This window comes from Suricata suricatta, chromosome 2 (genome assembly GCF_006229205.1).
Source record: "Suricata suricatta isolate VVHF042 chromosome 2, meerkat_22Aug2017_6uvM2_HiC, whole genome shotgun sequence".
NCBI classification, from domain to species: domain Eukaryota; kingdom Metazoa; phylum Chordata; class Mammalia; order Carnivora; family Herpestidae; genus Suricata; species Suricata suricatta.
In genome coordinates this window covers 14,124,287-14,149,759 of record NC_043701.1, presented here as the reverse complement: position 1 = coordinate 14,149,759, position 25,473 = coordinate 14,124,287, and the positions used below count along the sequence as shown (strand labels likewise).

The window sequence follows — 25,473 nt, the reverse complement described above, 5'->3', positions numbered from 1 at the left end:
ACGCTGGGCATGGGGAGCAACAGCTTTATCCCCCAGGGAGCACACAGGGAGCAGAGGAACATTCTGGAACACCGTTGAGGGATGGCTTATTCTGCCTTAGGGGAGAAGGGGGTGATGTGAGCTGGGGATTAGCCATGCAGAAAAGATAATGTTCATGTTGGGCGCGATGAGAGTTTGTGAAGGTCCTGGGGCCCCTTCCAATCCCCCTTGGTCGGCCTGGGGAGGAAGCAGGGGCCTGGCAGTTCCCTGGGGCCTGCAGAGGCTCCAAGGGCGCCTGCCCCACAGCACACACACCTGGCGCCTCAGAGCCCCCCACATTTGGGGCTGGCCTCCCCAGCCTCCCCTTGGAGCCCCAGGCTGGCTGAGATGTGGGCGGCCCGCCTGGGAGCAGCCCCTGTGAATCTGGGTCCTGGCCCATTTTTAGAAAATAGCTCAGAGGGAAAACAGGCCCTGCTTTGTTCTGCTCAGTCCTGTTACTGTCCATTTTCAGACAAAGCTGTCAACTTGGCATTGTTGAATGTTCTGCATGCTTTCCAGATATCTAGTAAAATATGGGCATTTTGAGATTTCATATTTTGTCTTTAGTGGGAAGCACGTGAGGAGCCTGAGTGTCCTGTGAAGAGGTGATAGGGATTCAGGGCAGTGGTGATGCCTGGGCTGGGTGGGGGACGGGGATGGCAGGAAGCCCAGCACCTTCCCAGCCCTGGCAAGACAATGTGTTGCAGGGCTGAACACTGAAGAAATGGTCAGCTGCAGCAGCGACCACTTTGGGGGATGGGGGGTGTCTTACTTCCCCCTATTCTCAGTCATGCACAGTCTCTTCCTCTCAAAGACGTGAGGCTCAAAAGCCTTGCCGGTGGTACCTCATTTAATCCTCACAGAAACGCCGAAGGCAGGAAAGGAGGAAAAGCTGCCGCAGGTGGCGAGACTGTGTGTGGCAGGGTCCCGGGTTCCCAAGGCCCGGAGGAGTGGTAGCGCCTGGCCAGAGCTTGGGGACTGTGCACTCAACTGCTGGGGTGTGTGTGGGGCGGTGCTCAGGTTCAGACAACCAGGCACTGAGGAGGGCTGGGAAGGGAGCAGTGGACAAGACAGGGGACCCTGCGATCTTCTCTCTTATTCGATTACCTAAGGCCTGCCACCTGACGACACCAGGTGCACACTGTCAAACAGTCCCTCCTAACCTTGGGTTTATCCCAGGGACACGCAACGATGTTAGAACAGTTTAGTAGCCTAAGGAACCCTGCCTCGGTGTCACCTAGGTTTTCAGAGTTTTCCTGTCTGGTTCCTACCAAGGAAGGAAACACGAGACAGAAACCAAACAGCTGGCTGGCCAACTTCAGAAATGTAGGCAATCCTTCCAGAGCGCAGACGGGCTAGGCCCCTGGGGCTCCCAGGTCGCTGAACCCACCCTGGCTGCAGTGCCGGGTGCTGTGCTCTCGGCGGCCACAGGGGGCAGCACCGAGCCGGGCACCCCACTGGTGCTGGTTTCCGAGTCCCCACCCCGAACCCCACTGTCGCTGGAGCAGGGACCGCCTTAGTCTCTTGCGAAGATTTTTCCTTGGCGAGGCGAACCCCCTGGAGTTGAAAGAGTGCTGAGCTTGGAGCCTGGGCTGCCGCTTCCTGGGCAGAATTGAGCCCAACCCCCAGACCCAAAGTCGGTGAACCCCTGGAGCGGGCAGGGCCCCTGCAGAAGCCTGGGCACGCACACCAGGCCCTCCTCAGATGACCTCTGTAAAGATGGAGGACGACAGGGAGGACTTTTCAAGCGTGTGGCTGTGGTGCCAGGTCATCTGGTGTCTGCTTAGTCTGAGGTTCCTGCAAGGCCTGCGTCACCTGCCCATGCTTACAGATGAGGAATGGCCTCGGAGAGGTTAAGGGACTGGCTCTACATCACACAGCTCGGAGGTGATGGGGGCAGGATTTGAACCTGGCCCCACTCCACAGGGCCCTGGGGAGGCCACCTGTGTGGCGGGCGTGGCCCCTGGAGGCAGCACACACTGTGCACAGGAGGGCTGTGGAAGGCTGAGGAATGTAGGCTGGCTGCACATGTCTATGCACTGAGTCTTGCTTCTGCAAGTTGATGTCTTGGACCAATTCTGGAAAATTCTTCACCTTTACCTCTTTAAATATTTCTCCTGCCCCACCCTTTTCTTTTCTCCTTCCAGGACTCCAGTTAAGGCTGTTTGATGTTATCACATGGGTCTCTAATGTGCTAGTTTTTGTTGTTGTCACGTGTACAGAAAAAGATTCTGGGATTCTGACTGGGATTGCACTGAATCTGTAAATCAATTTGAAGAGCTGTGCCATTTTAATGATTTGACTATTCCAATCAACAGTATAGATCTCTCCATTTTTTTAAAGTTTTTTTTTTCAAATTGCAGCAGCCTATTACAAATTTTAAGGGTAGCGTTTTTGCATCTATTTTAAAAAACTTATCCTCAAGTATTTTTATTTTTCATGCTACTATAATTTTTTAACTGTCATATTCCAACTGTTTGTTGCTAGTATTAAGAAGTAGAATTGATTCTTGTATATTGACCTTTTATCTATAGTCTGGCCAGGTTGACTTGTTAGCTCTATTCGATTTTTTATGTAGACTGCTTAGGGTTGTTTAAAAAATTTTTTTTATGTCTTTATTTTATTTTGAGAGAAGAGAGTGAGCAGGAGAGGGGAAGAGAGAGAGGGAGACAGATTCTGAAGCAGGCTCCAGGCTCTAAGCTGTCAGCACAGAGCCCTATTTGGGGCTCGAACCCAGAGACTGTGAGATCATGACCTGAGGTGAAGTCAGACACTCAACCAACTGACTGAGCCACCCAGGCACCTCGACTATTTAGGGTTTTTAACGATGTGATTGTCCACTGATTTCTGAAAGCATAGCATGGGCTGTCACCTTTCCAGATCCTGACATCAATTTCTCTGTCCAGCTGCTAAGCCAATGCCACGGGTTCTTGTTTAGATGTTTGTGATAGGAGCACCTCACTTCCGGGAACCAAGGTCTGTGTTAACTGGGATAGGTTAATTGCTATAATAAACAACTTTAAAATTTCAGAGTCTTAAATATAAGAAAAATACTTATTTCTTTCTGTTTTGTGGTTTTGTCCAATGTAGTTTTATCAGGAGGCTACCCAGTCCTTCAGCACCCTGGGCTTCCTCCACTGTTGGCCTCACTGTTCCCAGGCCCTTGAAGTCCTTCACTGGATCTAGCCAGGAATTGAGGGAAGAGAGTGTGGATAAACACATGACAGCTTTTTAAGGGCCCAGCTCTGGTCATAGTTATCTGCAAAGCAAGCTAGGAGGGACAGTCTAGCTGTGTGCTCAGTAAGAGGAGGGAACGGCTTTGGGGAAGATCGGGCCAGTCTTTGCCTTGTAGCATTATCCCCATTTTGCAGATAAGAAAACCGAGGCTTGAGAGATTCAGTGATTACCCAGCCTTCACAGTCATGAACAGCAGTGGCTGGAACTGAACCCAAGGACGGCTGTCCCCACAGCCTTGCTCTGAATCACTGTGTTGTCAATACTACCTTCTTTCCTACTGCCCTACTGCCCCCTCCTGGCTGCTGCTATTTTTTTTTCATTTTTAAAATGTTTTTTATTTTTAAATAATTTTTTTCTCAAAAATTTCTTTAGATTCCAGTTAGTTAACGTCCTGCGTAATGTTAGTTTCAGGTGTAGACTTCAGTGATTTGTCCCTTCCCCACAACACCTGGTGGTCAAGGCTGCACTGCGTTAAGACCTGTGATGTTTTTCCCTCTCTCAGCAGAGGCTTCTTCCAAACACCCACTTTCTCCTTCTGCTTCTGGCCTTTTCTCTGTCAATGGGGACTTTGTTCTTTCACAAGCAGCCCGGTCCACAGGCTGAGTCTACAACTGGTAAGGCCCCTGGGAGCCACCGCAATAAAACGGGAGACATTTACACAGGACATAAAAAGACAAAATACCTATCAAGTGGTTTGTCTACAAGAGTACCTGTACTCCAGCGTTGTTTCCCAAGTGGCGTCCAAGGCCGAGGGTCCCAATAGGAAGGACTGTATGCCTCCTGTAGGTCGGCCCGGGTAAAACAACAGGAAAAACTGGAATTAGATGGTCTCTCATACAGACCGTCTAGCTCCCGCCCTGTTTCTTCCCTGAGGAGGACTAGGGTTGTTGCTGAGCAGTGGGTTTTTTCCATCTTCAAGCAGCGCCAGACAGTGTAAGGGAATTAGGTCTTCGGAGGGAGATCTACTGGAGGAAACAGATCTCCTAGGAGAAGCTTTGGGTGGTCCTGAGTGGGACACAGTGTGCAAGGTGGGGGAGGGGGTCCGAGCTGCCTGCTTTAAAGTTCAGTACTGGCAGACAGGAAGGACAAAGCAGGTAAGTTCAGAGGTCACGAGGTCATGAGGACACCGTTTATAATCTGTTCTTAGTGCATTCTCTGCTTTTATACGTCTGTAATATTTGCTAAGGCTTAGCTATTCTAGCGAATAGTTAGAAAATATGTCAGTCAGACTCACCAAAATTGTACACCTCGTGGTTTGGAACAGGCTCCTGGGCGTGTCCTCTGTGGGCTGTGATCCCTGGCAGTGCACAGATAATTCAGAAAGACATATATATGCTGGAAGAGTTCAGCAGTTGTATGGAACCAAGTTCACGTACTGGCTACAATTAGGGTTTTGTTGGTATTCTCTGAATCTGGGAGACCCAGAATTCAAAGGAAAGGTGGGTTGATCAGGCAAGAAAACAGGCTGAGTAGTTTGCTGATTTAGCCAAATCAGCTGTGCTGGGCATTGTACAAGGCCGTCGCAACAGAGATGAATTTAGCTTTCTGAAGGGCTAACTTCCAAAAGATATTGCCGGTAACAGGAACCTCTTTAGTCGTATAGGGAGTCTGGTTCTAGAATAAATAAGCATGCCAGACCACGTGTACAGTGATTCCAAACAGTTTAATGTAATTCCAAGACAAAGTGTGATTACATTTCTACACATATACAATATGCATATGTGAGTTTACAAATTTTAATTAATAACTCGTTTCACCTCAGAGACCGAAAAAATGATCAAAAAGAAACTGTGAGTAACAAGCTATAACATAGTTCACCACAACGGGACCCCCCCCTTTCTCACCCTACAGTTAGTAATATTACAATTAAAATAACTATATTCTTCTATAATTTTTTCTGTTAAAATCATCTCATAAATTTACAATGCTATTATTAGTTTCCAAGACTAATATAAATTCACTCCATTTTTCTACAACGAAAATGATTATTAATTTAGAAGCACACGACATCATGATGAAAAACACAAGCATTTTTAGTAGCAAGGACTTGATCAGTTAAGAATTATTTTTCTTGTAAAACATTCTAAAGCCAAGTAAAATATCCATTCTTATAACATACCTATAATATGAGACTAAGGGATAGGTTACATATAGGTCTACAACACATTGGTTTGTTTTTTTTTTTTAAAAAAGTAGACATTTATAAATAAAAAAGAAAAGAGGGACAATTCACATAGGAAAAAGAGGTACACGAGAAAATACTGTTGCACGCAATAATTTTCACAAAGATTAACATGGATTAACACTTTTCATTACAGAAACCGTACAGTGAAGGAACACAACAGACCAGGGCTTTCGTAGGGCTATTGGGCTGAGATGACCTGGTGGAGGAAGATGGAGGCAAGGTGGCCTTGGGGAGGGAGCCATCGTCACCGGGTCTCCTCTTCCCGGCTCTCATTCTGGGGAGTGAGTCTTTCTATCCAGTGTCCGGAATTCATGGGCAGTTGAAAGGTAAACGTGTCTACAGATCTGTTCTCTTTCCACCCTAATGGATCCCGCTTTCGGAAACGTGATATAATATCAAAGGCTGCAGCTCAATACGTGTGGTCAAAGCAAAATGGGATGGAAAATTCCAGTCGTTCTGATTTGCTGGCCCCCCTCACTCATCCATCTATGTATACCCTGGAGGCTGGGGACCCAGAGAGAGCAGTGGCACCCTCAGGGCCGCCTGCCTCTGCTGCGGTGAGGTGGGTGACAGGAACCCGGCGCCATGCTTCAGGCCCACTCAGGGGAGGTGTGGCCCGGGGCCGGCCCGGCTCCTCTACTCTGCCGATGCTGCCTGACTTCTGAAAGCTCCTCTTCCCCCTCATCCGTAAAGCTATACTTCTCCTATCAGAAATTTGGCTTGATATATATATACACTAACATATATATCAACATCTATATCTATACAGTGATTCTACTAAACTAGAAAGCCTGCTGCCCCAAAGTAGGACTTCCTGGTCTACTTCATTTGGTTAAAAAACGCACACGAACAGGATGAGGAGATGCTTTGGGGGCCAGGAATGATTGTGCCCTGGAAAAGCCACGGAAGACAGCTTTAAATGAGCAGTAACACAAAAGTGAGAGAGAGGGAGGGTGACAGGGCGGCGAGCAACCCCAAGACGGAGGCAGCGCCCACAGGGTAGGGGTGGGGGTGTCTGCTTGGGAGCGAGGAGAGGCGAGGGGGGTAGGGGACGCCTCTTGTTCCATTCAGAAGTCACGGAAAAGCTACAAAGGATGGGCATGGTCAAGTCACTTTCCACTTCCCAAGTTCTTCCTTATATAACCTGAGCCGAAAACTATTAAAATAATAACTATAATAATATTAATAATAATGAGAAATCCATTGCCCCTTCAACCAAGCGGGTGAATATCTGACAGGGAGACAAGATCACCGCTCATGAGGCCAAGTGGACCCTGCTCCCTGGCTCTTGGGAGCGTCCTGGGAGTGCTGGGTGCCCGGATGTGGGGCTGTGGAGGCAGCAGGGTGGAGGCTGAGGTGGCCATGGAGACTGCCCCCACACCAGAAGTGAGGAGGCAGTGCCAGGAGAGATGTGTGGACAGTCGTTGAAAGGAGACTAGAGAGAGCAAGGGCGGAGGATATAGGATACAGATACAGGATATTCGCTTTTTTAACTTTTTTAAAGCTAAATTCTAGTTTTTATGGTTCTAGTGTTTAAACACATGGTTAAGCCCCAAGGACGATGACATAAAACTAATTTGGTTAGTTAAAGCAAAGGCAAAAACCAAACAGAGGAAAAGCAGGAGGGGCGAGATAAAAAGTATTTTTACCCTACCGTCTGTAACGAGAACATACTGTCCACAGAGTTCACAGGGAAAGCACACACGGACGGCTCCCTGGTCCTGGGGGTTTTGCAGTTTTCCAGTCTTCTCCACTACCGGAGCCTTTCATCTCAGCGGGACCTCTGCCCTTCAGTTGTGGTGCGAGGAAACAAGACACGAACCCAAACTCTTAGGGGAACCAGCACTTTCTAATCTGTTCCTGGAGGGCAGCGGGGGTGGGGCCTCTCTGAGGCATCCCAAGGAAGATCTCTACTCTGAGGGGCTCAATGCCCCTCTCCCCTCCCCCAGTTGCCCGGAGGTCCCCCAGCCCCCCACCTTGCTCAGCAGCACTTACACCATCTCTAGGAAGCAATCTAGCTCCCCGGCTCCCACTGGCCTAGGCTTCGAATCTAACTTTGATATAGAGTAAAAAGTAAACACATCCTTTTGCATTTATTTTGTTTTAAAGGGGAAAAGGAATTAATGACAGCAGATATATGGAAAACCTGGCCAGTGAGTACGGGCATAGGGGCCTATGACTCCCCCATTGCAAAACACCAATCAAAGTATTGCTGGAGGCCCAGAAATGGCAGCTGTGCCTTCAGGGCCACCTGAATCCCAGTGTCTTCTACTGCCCGGTGACTGGAAGTCAGTGGATTGATAGGAATTAAACATTCAAATCAAGACAAAAATCAGTGAGCCAGGTATCTGTTCTGTCTCTTCCACGGTGTCACAGAGAAGGCGTCTTTGCAGACAAGTGTTCGCATCACTCACCCCGTCCCACTCCATCCAGAAACCCGTTCACCGTCTCGTGCGTTCACGACCAGTAACGTGGAGGGAAATGCATGTGTTGGGCTCCACAACAGTATGGTTAGAAATTCCTGCCTTGGAGGGGCAAGCGCTGGGGTTTGAAGATGTCAGGTATAAACAGAAATTTTCTTTAAAAAGTACCAGTTTGAATGTAAACTATAAAACACTTGAACTATAAAACGTAGCCAGAAATATGCTTACGTATCCACAATGACTTAGTCTACGTGTGTAAAAGGTGGCTCTCTCTCGCATCTTAGAAGGCTAACAACATTTTACAGTAGCTAAAAACATATGTACTCAACATGTGCATTTGAATATCACATTTCATTACAACACACAAAGAATATTCTCTTCCTTGGTTTAATTTTTGTTGTAAAGATCAGCTATTTTCAGAATTCGCTTAAGCAACAATGACCAGGTGTGCATTAATCATTATTTGCAGCCCCCAGAGTTCATAGTCTTTTAAACCCCAAGATCAAGCTGGCTACATGATTTCAAAAAAGGCTAAAACCAGGATGAATGCCCACATTTGAGGTAATTATTGCCATTAGGTCACAGTTTGTATAAGGTAATGTATCTAAAACCTTCTTTAAAAAAATCTTTAGGTGTTCTGTCAGAATTCCAGAATACCTATTGAAACCCACCAGGATCTTAAATGCTGATTAGTTGGGTTTGCTTCCAATGGAGTTGAAGTTCTAGAAGGTTCTAGAACTTGTGTAAACTACCTAAGAACTTAGGCAAACAAGCCTGGAGCCAGTCGATAAAGTTTTTTTAACTAAAAAAGAAATGGAAAAACCCACCCAAACAACTGAGGAGATGTTTCATAACAAAGAATAACAGTTTCCCCAAAAATTAAAAATCACATCCTAAAGTATTTCTAAATTCTTGTCACCGTTCAGCCAAATTAAAAATGCTTCTGTGTTACTATGATTTTCATACTGTGGCAAGAGACCCTCCTTCCTTATATCCTAAAAATTGGCTGATTTTTCTGTTTACACATCTGTTCCTTCCACTTCTTTGAGAAAGCTATCTCAAAAGAAACCCTTATTTGGTTCCTCTTTCCAAGAGTCATCTTGTTTTTCTCCTCCCCCTCCCCCCTTTTTATTACACAAAGAAAAAAAGTTCCTGGACACCAGACCCACACACGGTATTTACACATTTGGTGTGAATCCTGCATCTGGTTCTACCCAGAGCTGACAAGTGGATCAATTTATAGAGACCAGAGTTGTCATGATATTTATCAGTGCAGTAAAAAATAGCATTTTAAAAAAAATATATACCTTTAGTATTGCCTTTCTAGAATTAACTATAAGCAAGAAAAAATTATTTTTTTTAAAAGAAGAAAAGAACACTTTTTCTCTTCACTCGTAAGAGTTTGTGGTAGCAGCACTACTAAAGCTAGTTGGTACTCTGGAAAGGAATCTAAAATGACTTCTATTATGAATCAAAAGAAACGCCCCTAAGACTTTCTCTACAAGTCAAATGCCTTCTGCCCCTTCTGCTTGCATCCGGGTCACGGCTCCCTCTTCATTCAGAACTTCTGCTGGGGATGGTGTGGGGTGACATTCCTTCCAGGCTTTTCTCTGCACGCACACCGGAGCTGGCAGAAGCTGGCGGCTGTGGGCCTGGTTTTGGACCTGGGCAGATCCCGGGTCCAGGCCTGGCTCCCTCACTAGCCATGTAGCCCTGGGCTCCAGGCCAGGCACCTCGTCTGGAAAGGGGCTAATGGTGCCCCTTTCAGAGTGCTGTTGTGGGACTACATGAAACGAGGTGGCCGATGAGCAATTTTTAGCACAGTGTTTGGCACACAGTAACAGAAGTACCATTAAATGGTTCCTCAGAAAACACGAAGTCGCTCATTGCTGTTAATTAAAAAAGCGAAACAAAACGGTATCTCAGTGAAGTCTTGCTTAAAAAAAACTTCACTAGAAACGTGGAGATTCTGGACCGTCATTGTATTTCCTGTTTTTGACATGTGCCACTCTCTGAGAGCGTCAGCTTCCTCCTTTGTGTGTGGGATGGCGAAGAGGGCTCCGTGAGGTGAGCTCGTCCAGGGCTTGGCGTGGGGCCTGGTGGACGGAAAGCATTCAGCAAATGCTGGCTATTGCTTCCTTGAGGGACACTATGAGTTTGTTTTAACAAACAGGAGTCAACAGAACGTTCTAGCGCAGCGGTCTAGATTGGGGGCCCTCAACGACTTGTAGGGAGTCAAGCTGGGGGAAAGCAGGAGGCTCTCTGAGGAAGTGAGTTCTGTGGGAGGGTCACTTCTCGGTACCACTCACTGAGTCTGAAAAGAGCGACTGGCTTGGGGATGGCCCTCTGGAACTTCTGGTAGCTGCAAGAAAGATGTGAGGGCCTTCCGCTAGCTTGGGCCACTCTAGGGAGCATCGGTGCCAAAAGCCTTCGAAAGGTTTCTATTGCGTTTAAATGTCCTTTTGTCATCTTCAATTCTCTAGTAGCCCAAGTGAGACATGACTGAGTCTAGTCTGTGCAGAGTAGAAGTGAGAGTCCTAAGGCATCCAAGCGGAAAAATACTGACACCCCCAGAGCAGCTCCAGCGTGCACGGGCCCCCCCGACGCAGCTAAGCTTCCTGGCAGAGGGTCCGCTCCGGTCTGTACCCGTGGTAACATGACATCAGTTAAGCCCACGTACTCATGAGGCGCCTCCGGGTTCCCAGTAGCAGCATTTAGGGTTACTAGTCTCCACTCCTCTTAAAAGATGAATACAGTTTGAAATAAATGCAATAAACAAAGAATACAAGTCAGGAGAGAGGAAAGAGAAAGACAAATGGAACTGCATCACTAATGATGTCATTACTGCCCGGAAAGGCAAGAGAGGAATGCCATTCTGTCCCTATCTGGAGGTGTCTTTGACAAGGGTTCTTTGGCTAAAGAAAGGAACATTTCGCCTTCCTTTCCAGTTTGGTAAGGACATTTCTGGCCTGCTCAATTTTGAGGCTTCCCCACCTGAAATCTCCAGACACGTCAGAAAGAACAGCATGGAAAGTGCTTCCGGGGCTGGAATGTTTCCTGGCAAAACAGCTCACGCTGGCGTTGTGCAATCGCCGGCCAGGCCTGCGCAGAGAGGCCTCGCCTCCCTGTTGAATTCCCTCTGCTACGTGCGCGCACCCCAGAGGGCCTGGGTGAAAGCTGGGGCCGGTCCACGGACATGCCTTGTTTGACCAACCACAGCCCATCAGCAGTAGCTCCTTAAGCCTCCTCACCTCCTTCCTCCGGTTTCCAAGAAAGTCTGCTCCACTCACGCACACACACTCACACAACCGAAATCCTCCACCACACGCCTGTTCAAAAATGAGTGTTTGCACTTCCAAAGATCTGGTCAAGGGAAATCAGCCCGTTAGCTGCTGTGCTAACCTCACCTTCCCTTCCTTACGTCCAACAATCTGGTGTTTGGGCGGGTTGAGTCTTCCAGGGTGAAGAGGGCAAGGCCAGCTGGCTCTCCCAGCCTGCAAGCCACTCACCGCCAGCAAGGCCAGAATGCAGATACAGTCCAGGAGACAACCGTCGGGTTTGCCTCAACCCTTCCTTTCCCTCTGAATTCGATCAACCACATGCACCGCTTCACAGTATGAATTGGCATCGAGCCTCAGACTCTCCCACCCGTCGGCCTGCTCACCCCTTCCCTTGGAAACAGCCAAAACGTCATCAAAGAGGCACTAAGCACAGAAGCATATCCACCTGTCCTTCCTGAGGCTACAGTTAGCTGGTTCTCCTTGGCCTGTCCTTCTAAACCTTCCCCTCTTCGTCTTTGCTATGCTTCTTTATTTTGAGCCAGTGAAGAATAGATGAAGCTCTAGGTTATTTGTGGTCGAAACAAGGCTGAGGTTGGCATCCCTTTACTTGGGAGCTTGGTCCTAGACAGGCAGGCTTTGAGTCACCCAACTGGCCAGGGTGATTCAGAGCCAAAGGACAGGCTGGGAGGTCTGGGCAGGCACTAAGGAGCACACAAGGAGCGGGGCCTCTCCCACTGGGGTCTTCTGGTCCCACAGCTCTGTGCTTGGGACTGGAGGAGGAGGGCGGGGGGTGGGGGCTGAAGGGAGTATGAGCTCATGTTTGCCGAGCACCTGCAGGGCTGGGTGCAGCCTGACAGCGCCCTTTATCAGGAAGCTTCAGCAAAACCGGCATCTCAACCCAAAGCCCATAGTTTCTGGGTTTGGCGGGCAGTAGCGGGCACCTCAAGCGATTAAAGAAAGCTCATCACACACACGGCAGAGCCCACGGAGGGTATGAGCCCCTCCACTGGCCAATGCTTTCACGGGGGGCTGCACCCACAACGTTGAAGAGCTACTTGACTTGGTCAGCACTCCTCTGGCCTTGGACCATCCCTCTACCTTTATTTTTGGCTCCTAGTTCTGTCCCTAGAATGGCATGCTAAGAAGAGGTATTTGGGGGAGCAAGGGAGAGACAGGAGACGTGGGCAGTGTGGTGAGTGAGTGGAAGGTAGGGAAGTGAGGCTGAAACCTCCCAGGGGAAGGTACCACCAGCCTACCACCCTTACGTCAGCTCATTCCACTCAGTAGCTTCTGGGAGGGGACAATGGTCTCTGTGCTAAAGGAGGCAGGCCATACTCCTGGTGCGCTGATGGGAAAATGAAGGACATCTGGTCAGCTCTGGGCAGAGGGGCTTTCTTTTGCATGACAGGTAAGCATCAGATGCAAAGCAGGCCAAGAATCTAGTTAGCAGCTTCTGGAAGTGCAGGAGGGCACAGAGGATGTGGGAAGAGCCACAGCTGAGAGTTCGGCCCAGGAGATGCCACCTCAGAACTCTCCCCAGGCCACTGAGAATCTAGACGGTGACCATGTTGTCAAGAGTCCCAGCCGGCCTGCACAGAGAAAAGGCCTGGATTCTTCTTCAAACTTGTATTCTGTGGTCGATCTTTCTTGATGGCTCTTTGTGGACTAGAGATGACAAAAACAATTTTCCTAATTCCTGTGTCTTTCATTTTTGTTTTTTTGTTTTGTTTTTGTTGTTTTGTCTAACAAAACTGGACATCTGTATGTCCTTCCTGCCTACTCAGAGACTCACAGATATAATAACATAAGTTTAAATATTAAAGAGAAAACACAAAGATACTGGGAATAAATGTGCACTTAAAAACCCTGATAACATATCAACATGATGAGAACGAGAATAATTACAATGGTAATAACCAAAATAATTAGTACAATAATATTATCTTTATGAGCAGCATGGAACTTTCATTCCTGATCTGGAAGAAAAGAAAGAAAATATCAGGTAAGAGACTTCCAACTTAAGTAGATGAAATGAGTTTCTTTAAAATGGAAGGCTATGTTGTCTTTTCCCATAAGAGATCGGATCAAGGAAGGGCCAGAAGGACTGTGCAAGGGGATCAGGATATGACCCAACAAGGCAAAGAGAGTGTCATTTGTAGCCAAAACTTCTGTCTCTGTCACGAGGAGACATTCTGGCACTCTGTTGTCACCTGGCTGCCACAGGGCAGGAACAGGTGGATTTTCCAGGCCGGCGAGGCTCTGGCTCCCGCACTCTCTCTGGACTCACCATTTTCCCTGTGGTCTCAGACAGAGGGCACTTCTGGGTAAAGAGTATCGATCGACTGATGGGTGGGTGGCTCCACAAGGAGAGGGTCTTGTCCTGGGACGAACCTCTCACAGGGTTTTCTGCTGGGGACATGGGGCTGCCCGTGTGTCTCCGGTGGGCCATGGGGTCCTTCCTTCCAGCCTGAGGCCTGGACTAAGCGGGTTCCAGTTTTGGGACCTATTTCTTTGTTAGATGAGCAGAATTTATGGTTGGGGAGGGGGAATTTCCAGAGTTATTTCACATTTCACAGCTAACAGCTAAGGTAGTGGCTTGGCTTGGTGACTGAATCAGGCTGGATAGCACTATAAAACCACCGTTCACAGTAGATGGTGAAGGGAGACTCTGGAGAGGGGCAGGGAGCATAAGAATGAGCTGACGAAACCAGAAGCCATCTCTTTGCACCTTGGAAACTTGGCTTTGGGATCGGTTAGGACTCAGCAACAAGAATCAGACAATTAGGACCACCCTTCCAAACCCCATCTGTGACCAGACAGAGTCTCCCAACATACATGTATTCAAGAGTAATCTGCTATGAATAGAGCTCTCCCTACTCCTCACTACCCCCAGCAATGTTCGAAGCCTGAGAAAACTTCTAGAATGTATTAAAGGTGCAAAGAGGGCAACGGGCAAATTTCTTTGGAAACTTAAGTGCCCATGGGAGTGTTCCAAAGTGCAGTGTAAGACCCCCAGTGACCCTCATAAATGTCCCCCCGACCTTCTGCCCATCAAATCCCTCCAAAAACCAAAGCCAAGTAGAGTCTTGGGTAGGCCTGGCAATGTGAAGAAAAATTCAGCAGCAAACAAAGGTTGATGACTGTCTACAGAAGGAAGGATCTGGCAAAACCGGGAGAGCAAAACACAGTTGGTGGAACCAGAGAGAGGGGCTGGGTCGTGCATGAACGTGGGGTGGGTCTGAGAGCCTGGTGCTGGGTACCAGGCCTCTTCTCCTCTGTCCCTTCCATGTTAGAAAGGAGGTAGCCACCTGGCAAAGCCAACGGTTCCACAAACATAGAGTTGGGACCTCTGCTCCCACAACCGGCCCAACCGTGGACTGGAAGCCGAATGGGGCGAGGGTGTAGGGTGGGGAGTCTCTTTTGCTCTTTGTCTCCAAAATAAAAGTCAGATTTGTCCCCCTGCCATCCATCTCCCACGTCTCCCTCAAGATCCATGGGTGCCCCCTGCCTCCGTCAGCTCCATGATGCCCCCCCTGCTAGCAAACAGCTCAAAAAAGACAACAGGTACTAAAATAAAATAAAATTAAAATTAAAAAAGAAAGAAAGCCAACAAGGAAAGACCAAAGTAAAATCTACAACAGCACAAAAGAAGAGCTGAGATGATGTGACTCGCCTCAGGCAGCTTCTCCGAGTACCAAGGAAATACAACCCTCACACTGCGTCTGTCGGTCGGTAAGGCACTAGGAGGGAATGGTGTAAAATCAAGGATGCGAGAGCCGTGATGGCGGCGCCGAGGGACACACAGGGAGGGTGGCATCCGCGCTCACACCCACACACACTCGTTCACGCTCACACACCTGGACCACCACACTGGTTACATGCCTATGTTATATCACTTTTTTTTTTGTGCAATTACATTGAGTAATAGTCTATTGGTATCATTGGAGTTGAACACAAAGTAGAAAATGGGTGTAGACTGCTACATTCTACTAGGGTGTCGGCGACGCCCACTAGCCCTATGCTATGTGACTAAGGGATTGATTCAGAGAGAAAATAAATCTTCAGGAAAGAAAAAAAAACCCTAAAGTTTGCAACACACATTATTAATGACACCGGAGGAGTAACATTTCTTAGGGATTTATCCAGAGTGCTCAGGAAGAGAAAGTGCGCCCTCTGCCAGGGGGTGTTCCTTCAGCCCCCGCCGCCCCCCTCCAGTCCTGACAAAGGAGCCAGAACTGGGCTTTTGCCAACCCCACACCAGCCCCCAGATATCAGCCTCCTGAGGCCATGGCCTGACCTCCTTGAGGGCTGCTGACTCTTTAGAGTTCTGGAAAAATCCCTAATTCTTATGTTCCATAATTAAAAATCTATTGGATTTCCATATCAGGTGTCCCTGACAGCAAATTCTTAAATGTCACTTGCCGCCATATGAAAATAATCTTTGAGAAGTTCATAGATAAAGTTCTTCAAAAACTGGGGCCCCCTCATTTCCAGAATCTTCCGTTGCTCTCTTCTTCTCCTTTCCAGTTTGGTGCAGAATGGGTTCGTGAGCTGTGTTTTTTGTTACTGACATTTTCTTTTTTTTCTTTTTCTTTTTTAAAATAAAAAGCATAGATTTCCCCCTCCTCAATCCCTTCTTTTTTAAAATGTTCTCTTCTCTGCTCTAAGTCCCCCCACCTCCTAGTTCAAGTTTCATCTGTGTCGGTCCCTGCCCCCTGCCCCACCCTGCCCCGTTGCATTGTTTGTGTGCCGCATCTTCAGTATAAAAAGCCCAGCTCCCACCTCACCCCTCCCCCCTCCTCCCCTCTGGCCATCCTCCCTCCCCTCCCCTTCCCTTCCAGTGTTTATATGTAAGGGTACTGGTTGACCTTGGCGGGGCTCAGTGGGTATCCAGTGTAGACGGTGGAGGCTGGAGAGGCGCTGATGTAGGTCTGGTGGGCAAACTGGGCTGGATACTGACTCGGGTGGATGGTGGGCGAGGGCAGGACCCGGGGGCCCATGCTCACGGGGACCTGATGGACGATGCTGGCCGGGTAGGCAGTGTGCTGCACGGTGTGACGTGCTGAGCCCTGGGAGGCCACCAAGTGGGCCACGGTGCCGGTGGAGCCCAAGGCCGCGGGCGCTGTGTAGGTGTAGAGGTGGGGCTGGGCGGGGAGGTGGGCTGCGGCGGCAGCTGCGGCCAGGTGGGGGTGCACAGTGCCGTGGCTGGGGCTGTTGTGCGGGAAGGAGTACGGGGCCTGAGCCATCGTGGGAGTGATGTAGGCCTGCTGCCGGCGGTGGCTCCCGGCGCGCTCTGCGGTGATGTGCTGCTGAGCCTGGAGGAGGAGAAGCACCAGGAGAGGGCTGCGTTGGGGGCCAGACACATGGGAGGAGAGGGAGGGGAGGCAGAGGAAGGGAGGGGGAGGAGGAATAGGAGGGGAAGAGAGACAAGTGAGGAGGGGGAGGTTGGTGAGCAGGGGAGGGGGAGGAGGGAGCAGAGGGGGGGAGGAGGGCCATGGGAAAGAAGAGGAAGAAGTGGGAGGGAGAGGGGGAGGAGGGGAAGAGAGAAGTGAGAAGGGGTAAGAGAGGAAGAGGAGGAGGGAGAGCTGGGGGGGTAGGGAGGAGGGGAGGATAGAGGAGGAGTAGGGAGGAGGGAGAAGGGAGGAGGCCAGAAGCCAGAGGAGTGACAGAAGGTGCCCCCCTTGCACTGTTAACCTGGACCAGGAAAGGGCTGGATGACTGCAGATCAAGCCAGCTGGAAAGGTAGCAGGAGACAGTGTGTCTCCTCAGAGCACATGAGGCCAGGAAGTGTCCAAGGAGCCCCTCTCTGAGTGACAAGTGCTTCCTCCCTCACGCTGAAATCTTGTTCTCTAAAATCCCAGAAAACTAAAGTCTTGGGAACTTTGCTGTTTGAAGTTAGGTTGGTACGAATCTCTTCCAGAGAGCCTCAGTCACAATGAATATGGACGCGGCCTCAGTTTACCAAGTGCACAGCTTCAGATGAGGGGTCTCTGAACACAAACTCCCCCTTCACCGCCCTCCACAGCTTCTGAGGAAACAGGCCCGGATCTGCTTGGCAATTCAGACCTGACACAGGCCCTTCACACACAGGCCAGCCCTGCCTGCGGAGACCCTACTCCATTTATAATTCCACCTAATCACCACCCACCCTCTCCAAATCCTCTCTGGGCCTCGGTGTGGGGTTTGCTGGGTGTGGCCTGGCCTCCCTCACTGCAATGAGCCAGTAAGCCCCACTCTGTCAGACTGCAGCTAAGTCCCTGGTATCCTGGTCTGACTGGGCCAGGACACCGTGCTTTACCCTTTGCTAGGCCGAAATGGCAAGATGTGGGCCATCCTATTTTTAAGCTTTGGCACCATGTCACTAAGTGCTTTGTGACATTAGACAACTCATTTTACTTTGGGTTGGGCCCCTGTGACCCAGTCATTCCCCCTGGGGTAACTCATGGTGGAGAAAAGGTGGAGGTCCTTCAGGACGCGTCCTGCCATGGGGGGCTGGGGCTCTGCAGGCGGGGTGAGGGCCGCAGCAGTGACCTGCTCCCAGGCTGGGGAATGGAGGGGATGACACTGATTTGCTGGCCGCTGGGACAGGGTCAGGAGGCACTCACCTGGCTGAGATTGAGAGGCTGCTGCTGCTGGAAATGTGGGCCTGGCCGCTGCTGCCGGTAGGCGATGGCTCCGGATGAGCTCCCTGAAGAGTGACCGCTGGTGGAGGTCACGTTGCTGGAGGACTTGGACTTGTAGGATGAGTGCTGGCCAGTGTTGACTGTGTGAGGAGGAGGGACAGGTCAGAGACTGATCACGTGTCCTCCAACGCCCAGAAGACCCTGCCCCTTGAGGAAACAACAGTGCCCTTCTAGGAAGGAATGTGTTCCAAACACTGGCCAATCAAAATCAGCCTTGTCTCCCCTCTAGTTAAGAGTCTGCCCGGAGTCTGGACGGGCCGCTGGGCTTTGGCTCGCCCCAGTGGTTAGGAGCCCAGGCCAGCTTGCTGCACTTTAGAATTCCGCTCTGGTGACACTGAAAAGCACAAGGAGAGTCTAACAGAGGGAAGGAGAGGTCTCTGTCACTTGTCATGCCCCGTGGGGCTTGTCTGTTGAGATCCAGAGACACAGTGACAGATAAGCAGCGTATAGATGAATAAGCCTCAGAAAAAAGACCACACGCTCCTGAGGGAAAAACAACTCATGGTCACCAGTGTGAACTGGGTGACACCGGGGTTGAGGATGTTAAGTATGAATGAAGCACACATCACAGGGAGCAGGCCCTTGATGTAACTGGGTTGGATCATTTCCAGTATAAATTTCAGGGTGATGAGATCAAAGTCAAAGAGGAGAAGGCTAGGGCCAGCAAAAGAGAACGCTGAGTAATTGCTGATGGAGAGAAACGCGAAGAGGGAAGGTTTGGGACGCCAGAAACTTGGGGACAGGAGATTGGGGTGCACACTGAAGTCCACGGAGAGCCTCCCTGCCCCACAGGCAGCAGCTCCCCCCTCCAGGAAAGCGAGGGCTGCCTCACTGGGAGGGAGGCAGTGAGTCCTAACAGAGACCCCCCAAATCTGTGCACTGGGTCCTCTCATCCCACTCACTGAATTAGAACCCCATTGGGGGGGGGGGTGTGCCTGGGAATCTATACTAGTACTAAGTGTCACAGGAGAGCACCCAGCCAGGCCCTGGTATACAGAGCTATGCTTAAGTCAGACCCAGTTAGACTCTCAAAGGCCTTCCAAAACATGGAGGGTTGCAGGGTTTGGAGGACCCCCTCCAGGGTAAGAGATCGAAAGCCCCAAGTGTTGGCTATCGACAGAGCTTGGTTTCTCCCCTTCGCCGGCCACAACTGTGCTTGCTGTGTGGCCCCAGCCGCGGAGGCCGTCTCTCTGCCCCTATTTCAGCTTTCTGGGCACTCTGTGGTAATCATATTTGAAGGAGAAACTCTGAGCTTGAGGTATCCACAGCTTGAGTCTGCAATGAAGAGGTTGGGAGTTTTCGATAGAATGGTGTGACAGAGTCCACCATTGTGGGGACTGGGAATGGGGGCTGGGTCAGAGCAGGGGACCCCTCCAAATAAGGGAGGGGGTCTTGCAAGGGACAAAGATATCAAGGTGGGGAGTTCCAGCCGCATGGCCTTGGTCCAGTTAATTAATCTCTCAGTGCTTCCGTTGTCACGTCCGGAAAACTGGGAGAATAATGGTAACTCTGTAGAGTGGTCACAAGGTGTAGAGGAGTAAACGTATATAGAATGCTTAGTATCTGTCACGTGTTAAGCTCTTAAATAGCCAGCTGTGCTATTGTTAATGTCCTTATTATTGAGCCTTGTCCCCTAGCTAAAGCTGATGCTCCAGGAACAGGTGTCTTCTCCAAGCTGGGACAACCAAGTCCTGTCTCCTGGAAATGGGAAACTGGGAGCCTGAGAGTCACTGGGTCAGGGTGAAGCAGTGCTCTAGAAAGCAGGCGTCGGGCAGCCAACGGCCCAGGTCTCAGGAATCCTGGCTCCTGCCCAGCCTGGGACATAGTTGTCGAACTTTCCTTCAGCTCTCTTAATTATTTCCAATGAATTATGGGTCTTAAGGCACAAGCATAGCATTCATTCACCTGCCTTCCAAAGAGCCTTAACTAACCCAAGAGACCAGAGGAGGTTGCATGCAAAATGCCCTGGGTTCCTTCCTAAGCTCAGAACCACAGCGGGGTGAGTTCCGTGAGGACACGGCCTGTGTGGCCTGCACTGCAATCATGGCGACTTGAGCCCAGGGAACCCCCGGAAGCCCCAGCCGGCTCCAGCCTGCTCGCGCCTTGGCCTCCATGGGCCTCCTGGGCATCAGGAAGCCGAGGAAGGCTGCTTTTCGGATTTTTCTGAGGCTGGGATGGCTCTATGGTGGTGAGAAACACCACAGGCGGGGGACAAGCAGGCACCGGAACGAAGTTCCTTCCTGCCTCTTATCTGCCACTAGAAAGATGGCAGCACACCCCCGACCCCCGCAGGCTCTCTTCACAGTGGAAAGTTAGGCCGCACTGGCTGCTTTAGAACCGGTAGCCTTGCGGCGGAGAGTGACCTCCCCCTCTCTCCATCCTTTTTTATTTTGGTTGGAAATCTCCCTCAGAGACACTAGGCGGTTCAGATGTCACGCAGTTCTCGCGCGAGAAGGCGGCGGTAAGCGCTCAGGGCCGCGCACGCGGGCGCAGCGCAGTAGGGCGGGGCGGAAGTGGTTACTGTAACCTGAGAGGCCTGAAAGGAGGCTTCACAGAGCTGTCCTCTCCTGCCTTTGAGGTTTCTGGAGACACGGAAATAGGCCCTCAGCCTCTTCACCTGTCTTCACTAGGGGTTGGACCAGGTGGTCTTACAGTTTCAGTAACTCTCCTCAAAATTTTGTCACCTCCCATGGAACGGCAACAACACCAAAGGCTGACAAACCTCCGAGCTGGAAGATTTCTTTATTTAACATCTTTTTTTTTTTTTTTTGATGTTTATTTTTGACAGAGAGAGAGAGAGAGTGTGTGCGCGTGCACATGTGTGAGGTAGGGGAGGGGCAGATAGAGAAGGGGGACCGAGGATCTAAAACAGGCTCAGCATTGCCAGCAGAGAGCTGGAAGGAGGGCTTGAACTCAAGGACTGTGAGATCATGACCTGAGCTGAAGTTAGACGCCTATGTGACTGAGCCACCCAGGTGCCAGGCTGGAAGATTTCCAACCTGCGGAAATCTGGCCACTCTCTCGTGCATCCTTCATCTGGTTTTAAAAGGCCAAGAAAAAATTGCCACCAGCCACCTTTTAAAGCAAATTAATTCGTAGATGACCTCAAGATGATGTATCTTGAGCCACTATCCGTCTTTTAAAGGGATCATGACTGTTGCAGGGTCCCCCTGAGGTGTCTCGGAACGGGGGTATGCCTGACATAGCGAAGTGACACAACTCACAGTCTCATGCTGCAGTTCTCTGTCCCTGAGCTGAAATCCCTGGGGCCATGCATTCATTTTTGAAATTCAGAATTTTAGGTTTTAGAAAAGTTTGGGGTATAAGGTTATCCCCAGCAGAGCCTTGGGCACCACTCTGTAATCAAAGCCATGAGGATTCTTGCTCCAAAACAAAGGGACATTCTACTAAGTGGCACAAATGATGAGGACAGAGAGACTGTGCACAGCCCCTTGTGGATTCAGGCTAGGTTTCACCACCAAGGAGTTTGTTGTAAACTTAAAATTTGGCGTTCAGAGTGTTTTGGATTGTGGATGAGGAAGGACTATCTCCTCTTCCTGCTCAATAAAAGGGCTGGGCTTCCTTAAAGGGTTTCTTTTTTTTTAAATTTTTAATGTTTTTTATTTATTTTTGAGAGACAGAGAAAGTGCAAGGAGGGGAGGGTCAGAGAGAGAGGGAGACACAGAATCTGAAGCAGGCTCCAGGCTCTGAGCTGTCAGCACGGAACCTGATGCAGGGCTTGGACCCACAAACCATGAGATCATGACCTGGGCTGAAGTCGGATGCTCAACCAACTGAGCCACCCAGGCGCCCCCATTAAAGGGTTTCAACAACACCATGAGATGTGTTAATTAAGCAGGAGAGCCTTTCACACTAAACTGTGTACATCACAGCCTACGTCTTTTTGTTTTTTAAGATTTAATTATTTTTTTTAAGTAAATCCAACATGGGGCTCGAACTCCTAACCTAGAGGTCAAGAGTCACATGCTCTCCTGATTGAGCCAGCCAGGTGGCCCCTCAAAAGCTGCAATCTCAAGTGGGTACGTGTAATGCTATCTGAGGACTTGAGGGTCCATGGCAGTAAAGATTTCAGGGGTCAATTTCCAGATTCCCAATTTGCAAATGTATCTTTTCCTTAACTGTTTTCCCAGCCCTAGCATCCACTGGTTTTCCTTTCCCACCTTCTCTCTTACATCCACAGGGCGCCTGTTCCTTCTGGAAACTTAACATGGTGCGTTGCCTTCCAGGCATGCAAACCTGATCAGCTCCTGAGGGACAGACAGTTCCTTGATAGCAAAGCCACACCATGTGCAGGAGGAAACACTGAAGGCTGTCCAGTCTTATTCAGGCTGCAGACTCTTTTGCAAATTCCCCACCCTATCCATCCATTCAGGATATAGAATTTGGAAGTGAGGCTGTTGTCACGGGGGAAGCCGGTTATGACATAGGTGACATTGGCTTTGGCTGCCTGGCTGACAAAGAGTGGCTGCTCACTAGGGGGTAAGGCAGCGCGCCCGTGTACCCGGGGAGTTGACTGTGCAGCTCCAAGGTCTTGACAAACATTTCAAGTACTCAGTAACAGCGCACCATATACGACGTGACAGAAATGATGTCCTTTGCCAGCATTTGAACTTAAAAATGTGTGATGGATATTGTTTTAAACATTTAAGAGATATATGAGCAGAACGGTGTGCGGGCCACTGCTCTATGGAATCCTGTCTCCTGGGCGAACCATTTTGTTTGTCTTACGGGTTCTTTTGATCCTAGAGAGAGTTGCTTCCTGCCTAGGTTACTACTAAAACCCTTGCCTGGGTAGAGAAAGAGGGTTCTGGGAGAGAGCGAGCCTGTGTCCCATACTATGTGGGCTGGCCTACAGTGCTGGGCTGGAAAAGGTCCTAGAGACCCCATCCTCATTTTGCTCTTCACCCTCAGGTCACTCTTGGGGGCAGAACCTGAGTGGCCCATGCGTAGTGGGTCTTACACGTGGCGACCACCCCAAGAAGGTTCTAAGATTTCCGGGAGCAGGTGGCACAGACGGTGTCCTTCCTGGTGACTAACTCCCTGAATCCGTTTTTCTTTTTTTTTTTTTGGAGAAAATATTTATTTATTTTGTGTGTGTATGTATGTGAGAGAGAGAGAGAGAGAGAGAGAGAGAGAGAGAAAACACAAGAGAATGAATGGGGGAGGGGCAGAGAGAGGGAGACAGAGGCTCAAACTCACAAACTGCAAGACGGTGACCTGAGCCGAAGTCGGGTGCTTAGCCGACGGGGCCAGCCAGGGGCCCTGGTGGCTCCTGAATCTGAGCAAGGTCTTTCTAGGCAGTTTGCTCCTCTTTCCTTCTAAATAGTGCTTTCAGGAGGGTGCTGCCGCCTTGGATGCGCTGGTGAGGGTGTGAGGCAGGGAGGCAGACAGGTTTTGGTTTGTTCCCTGAATTCTTCCACTGGGGAGCCTGGGCAAGGGAGTCACTGAAGAGATGCTACCAATCTGGGCAGAGCCACTAAGTTTACTCGGAAGGTTATGTTCTCTGTATTCTAGAGCACACTTGTCAGGGCGAGCCTTCAGCGGATGGAAGGACTCTGTTTTCCCAAGCAGTGTGTGAGCAGACAAACACACTGGCCATGACCTCTCCTCCCAACGCCGTCGCCCTCACCTGCCAAGACTCAGGGAAGGTTCTTTCCACACAGGAAGCTGCTCTGCCACGAGGGCTTCTTCCTGCTGGAAGTCGGTCAGAAACTCCCTAAAACAGGTGTCATCGCCCACCCGCAGATAAGGGACTGGGTGGCTTCTATTTCGTCTTTATCGACCTAGTCAGAGGGAGAGCCATTGTAAAGGCAGCGAGGCGTTACTTATAGAATAAAAAAATGAAAACGCTGCTTATGCAAAGTGGTGGTAAGCAGAATCCTGCCCTGGCTGCTTAAGCGAGATCCTCGGGTGAGGAGCGACCATAACCCGGGGCTCAGTAGCCTCACACAACACAATCGCTAGTAGCACATTGGCTCAGCAAACCGGTCTGCAGAGAGAGGGTCCCGGCCTGGCTGGCCCCGAGTTACCTGGCCCCAGGCTATCACATTCCACCAACACTTCGCTGGCCTGGGTTTTTAGGGGTGGCACGATGATAGTCCGGGGGTTCCCAGTGCAGTGATTCTCCAGGCTCCCCTTGGTGTCGAAGGTGTTGGTGTGGTGCCCAGTGCGGTGCTGCACGGAGTAGGGGCTGGTGTTGCTGGAGGAGTCGGAGTAGGGAGAGTCGTGGACCGTGACGCAGCTGATGACGTTTTTTCTCTGCTTGGAGACAGTGCTGAAAATGGAAAGGGAGAAATCAGAACCACGAGAAAGCCGTGAAGTGAGACACCGTTCCAGAACCAGCCGTGTGACAAGATCTTCTCTGTGCTCCAGGACAGGGGATGGGAGCAGGGAGAATGGGCACACCGGTGTCATCTGTCCAACCTTCAGCAGGCGGCAGGTGAAGACGCGAGAAAGGCCGGGGCTGGGCCCACAGGTGCTTCTGGAAACTGAAGAGAAGCTTCCAGGTGGGCCTGGGCTTCCCCCCCAACCCCCTTCCCACAGCTGAGCTCAGCAGAACTGCGGGGGAGGTGCCTGTAGCCCAGAGCAGTGTGGTAACACCCCCAGAGCCACCAGAAGGGGACATCTCAGCAAGTAGAAGGAGCCCAGCAAGTCCCTGGCATCCCGAGGCCCTGGTGTGGGAGGACAGGGCTGGGGGCAGAGCACCTTCAGCTTAGGCTCGGGGCCTGGGAGACCCAGCAAACTTGGGCGGGGGGTGGGGGGGGTAGAGGCATCCAAGAGGGAGCAGGATGCAGAGAGAGGGGCAGATGAAGAGTGAGGGTCTGAAGATGCTGACCACACCACACAGCCCAGACAGGCTGAGAGAGAGAAGTAGGGAGCTGGATGTGACACTCCCAGCCACCTTTTTGCTGGGTGGCACGATGTGGGATGACTTGTGGCAAAGGCCACCAGGACCGCTGAGAGTCCCCTTCTCAGGGGAGGCCTGGCCCTCCTCCCGCCAGGGCCCAGGACCAGGGAGGGGACGGCATCGTGTCCAGGTGAGGTCGGAAGGGCCCCCACGGGGATGATGCCTACAAGAGAGCTGCTTGGACTCTCTGGTCCTCCTGTATCTGAAGCTTCGTTCTGTGCTGACGGGGAGGGACCGGTGTTGGAGGGCTCTTGGCCAGCACACATTTTCTTTCCTGAGATATTTATGTTTGTGCGGCGACTCGGGGAACCAATTCTGTCTGCCTCCGAGATGGGCTGGTGGGATGACGGATATGGAATTTGTTGCTTATTGTGAAGGTTTTAAAAATGGATTCCATCTATTTTTATATATTGATCATCTATTTTTAAGAAATATCGATTGACCCACGTAAGACAGTCAGTTTCCAACTCATTTGCTAGGAGAAGAAGCTGCTATTTATGGAGTGCCTAATGGAGCCACAACCCTCCCGTGGTGTCTCACCCAAGGTCACACGGCCAGTTGCAGGCCACACTCTTTCCAAGATAAATCTCTGCCACCCTAAGGGCAGCAGAGAAGTGGGCAGGCCCAAGAGCCCCAGGCAGCCGGGCGGAAGGGAAGCAGAAGGACACGTGGGCTGCTAACCTACAAAAAGGCTGGGGGTGCTGAGACATGAGCCCAC

At 50.4% G+C, this 25,473-nt stretch overlaps 1 protein-coding gene across 3 annotated transcripts in view; it reads right to left on the bottom strand.

Moving 5' to 3' along the window:
* Positions 1 to 4,899: 4,899 nt before the first annotated feature.
* Positions 4,900 to 25,473, bottom strand: part of HIPK2 (homeodomain interacting protein kinase 2) — a 176,917-nt gene continuing 156,343 nt past the window's right edge. For 2 of the 3 annotated variants that reach the window (XM_029922732.1, XM_029922739.1), the window contains exons 13-15: positions 23,878 to 24,122; positions 17,750 to 17,907; positions 15,962 to 16,459 (exon numbers count right to left, since the gene is read on the bottom strand). In XM_029922732.1, the coding sequence (XP_029778592.1) occupies positions 15,989 to 16,459; positions 17,750 to 17,907; positions 23,878 to 24,122 (874 nt within the window). In that variant the 3' untranslated portion in view covers positions 15,962 to 15,988. Of the gene's footprint in view, positions 13,121 to 15,961; positions 16,460 to 17,749; positions 17,908 to 23,877; positions 24,123 to 25,473 lie in introns of those variants that run through there. The other variant, XM_029922723.1, reaches the window with a different exon arrangement.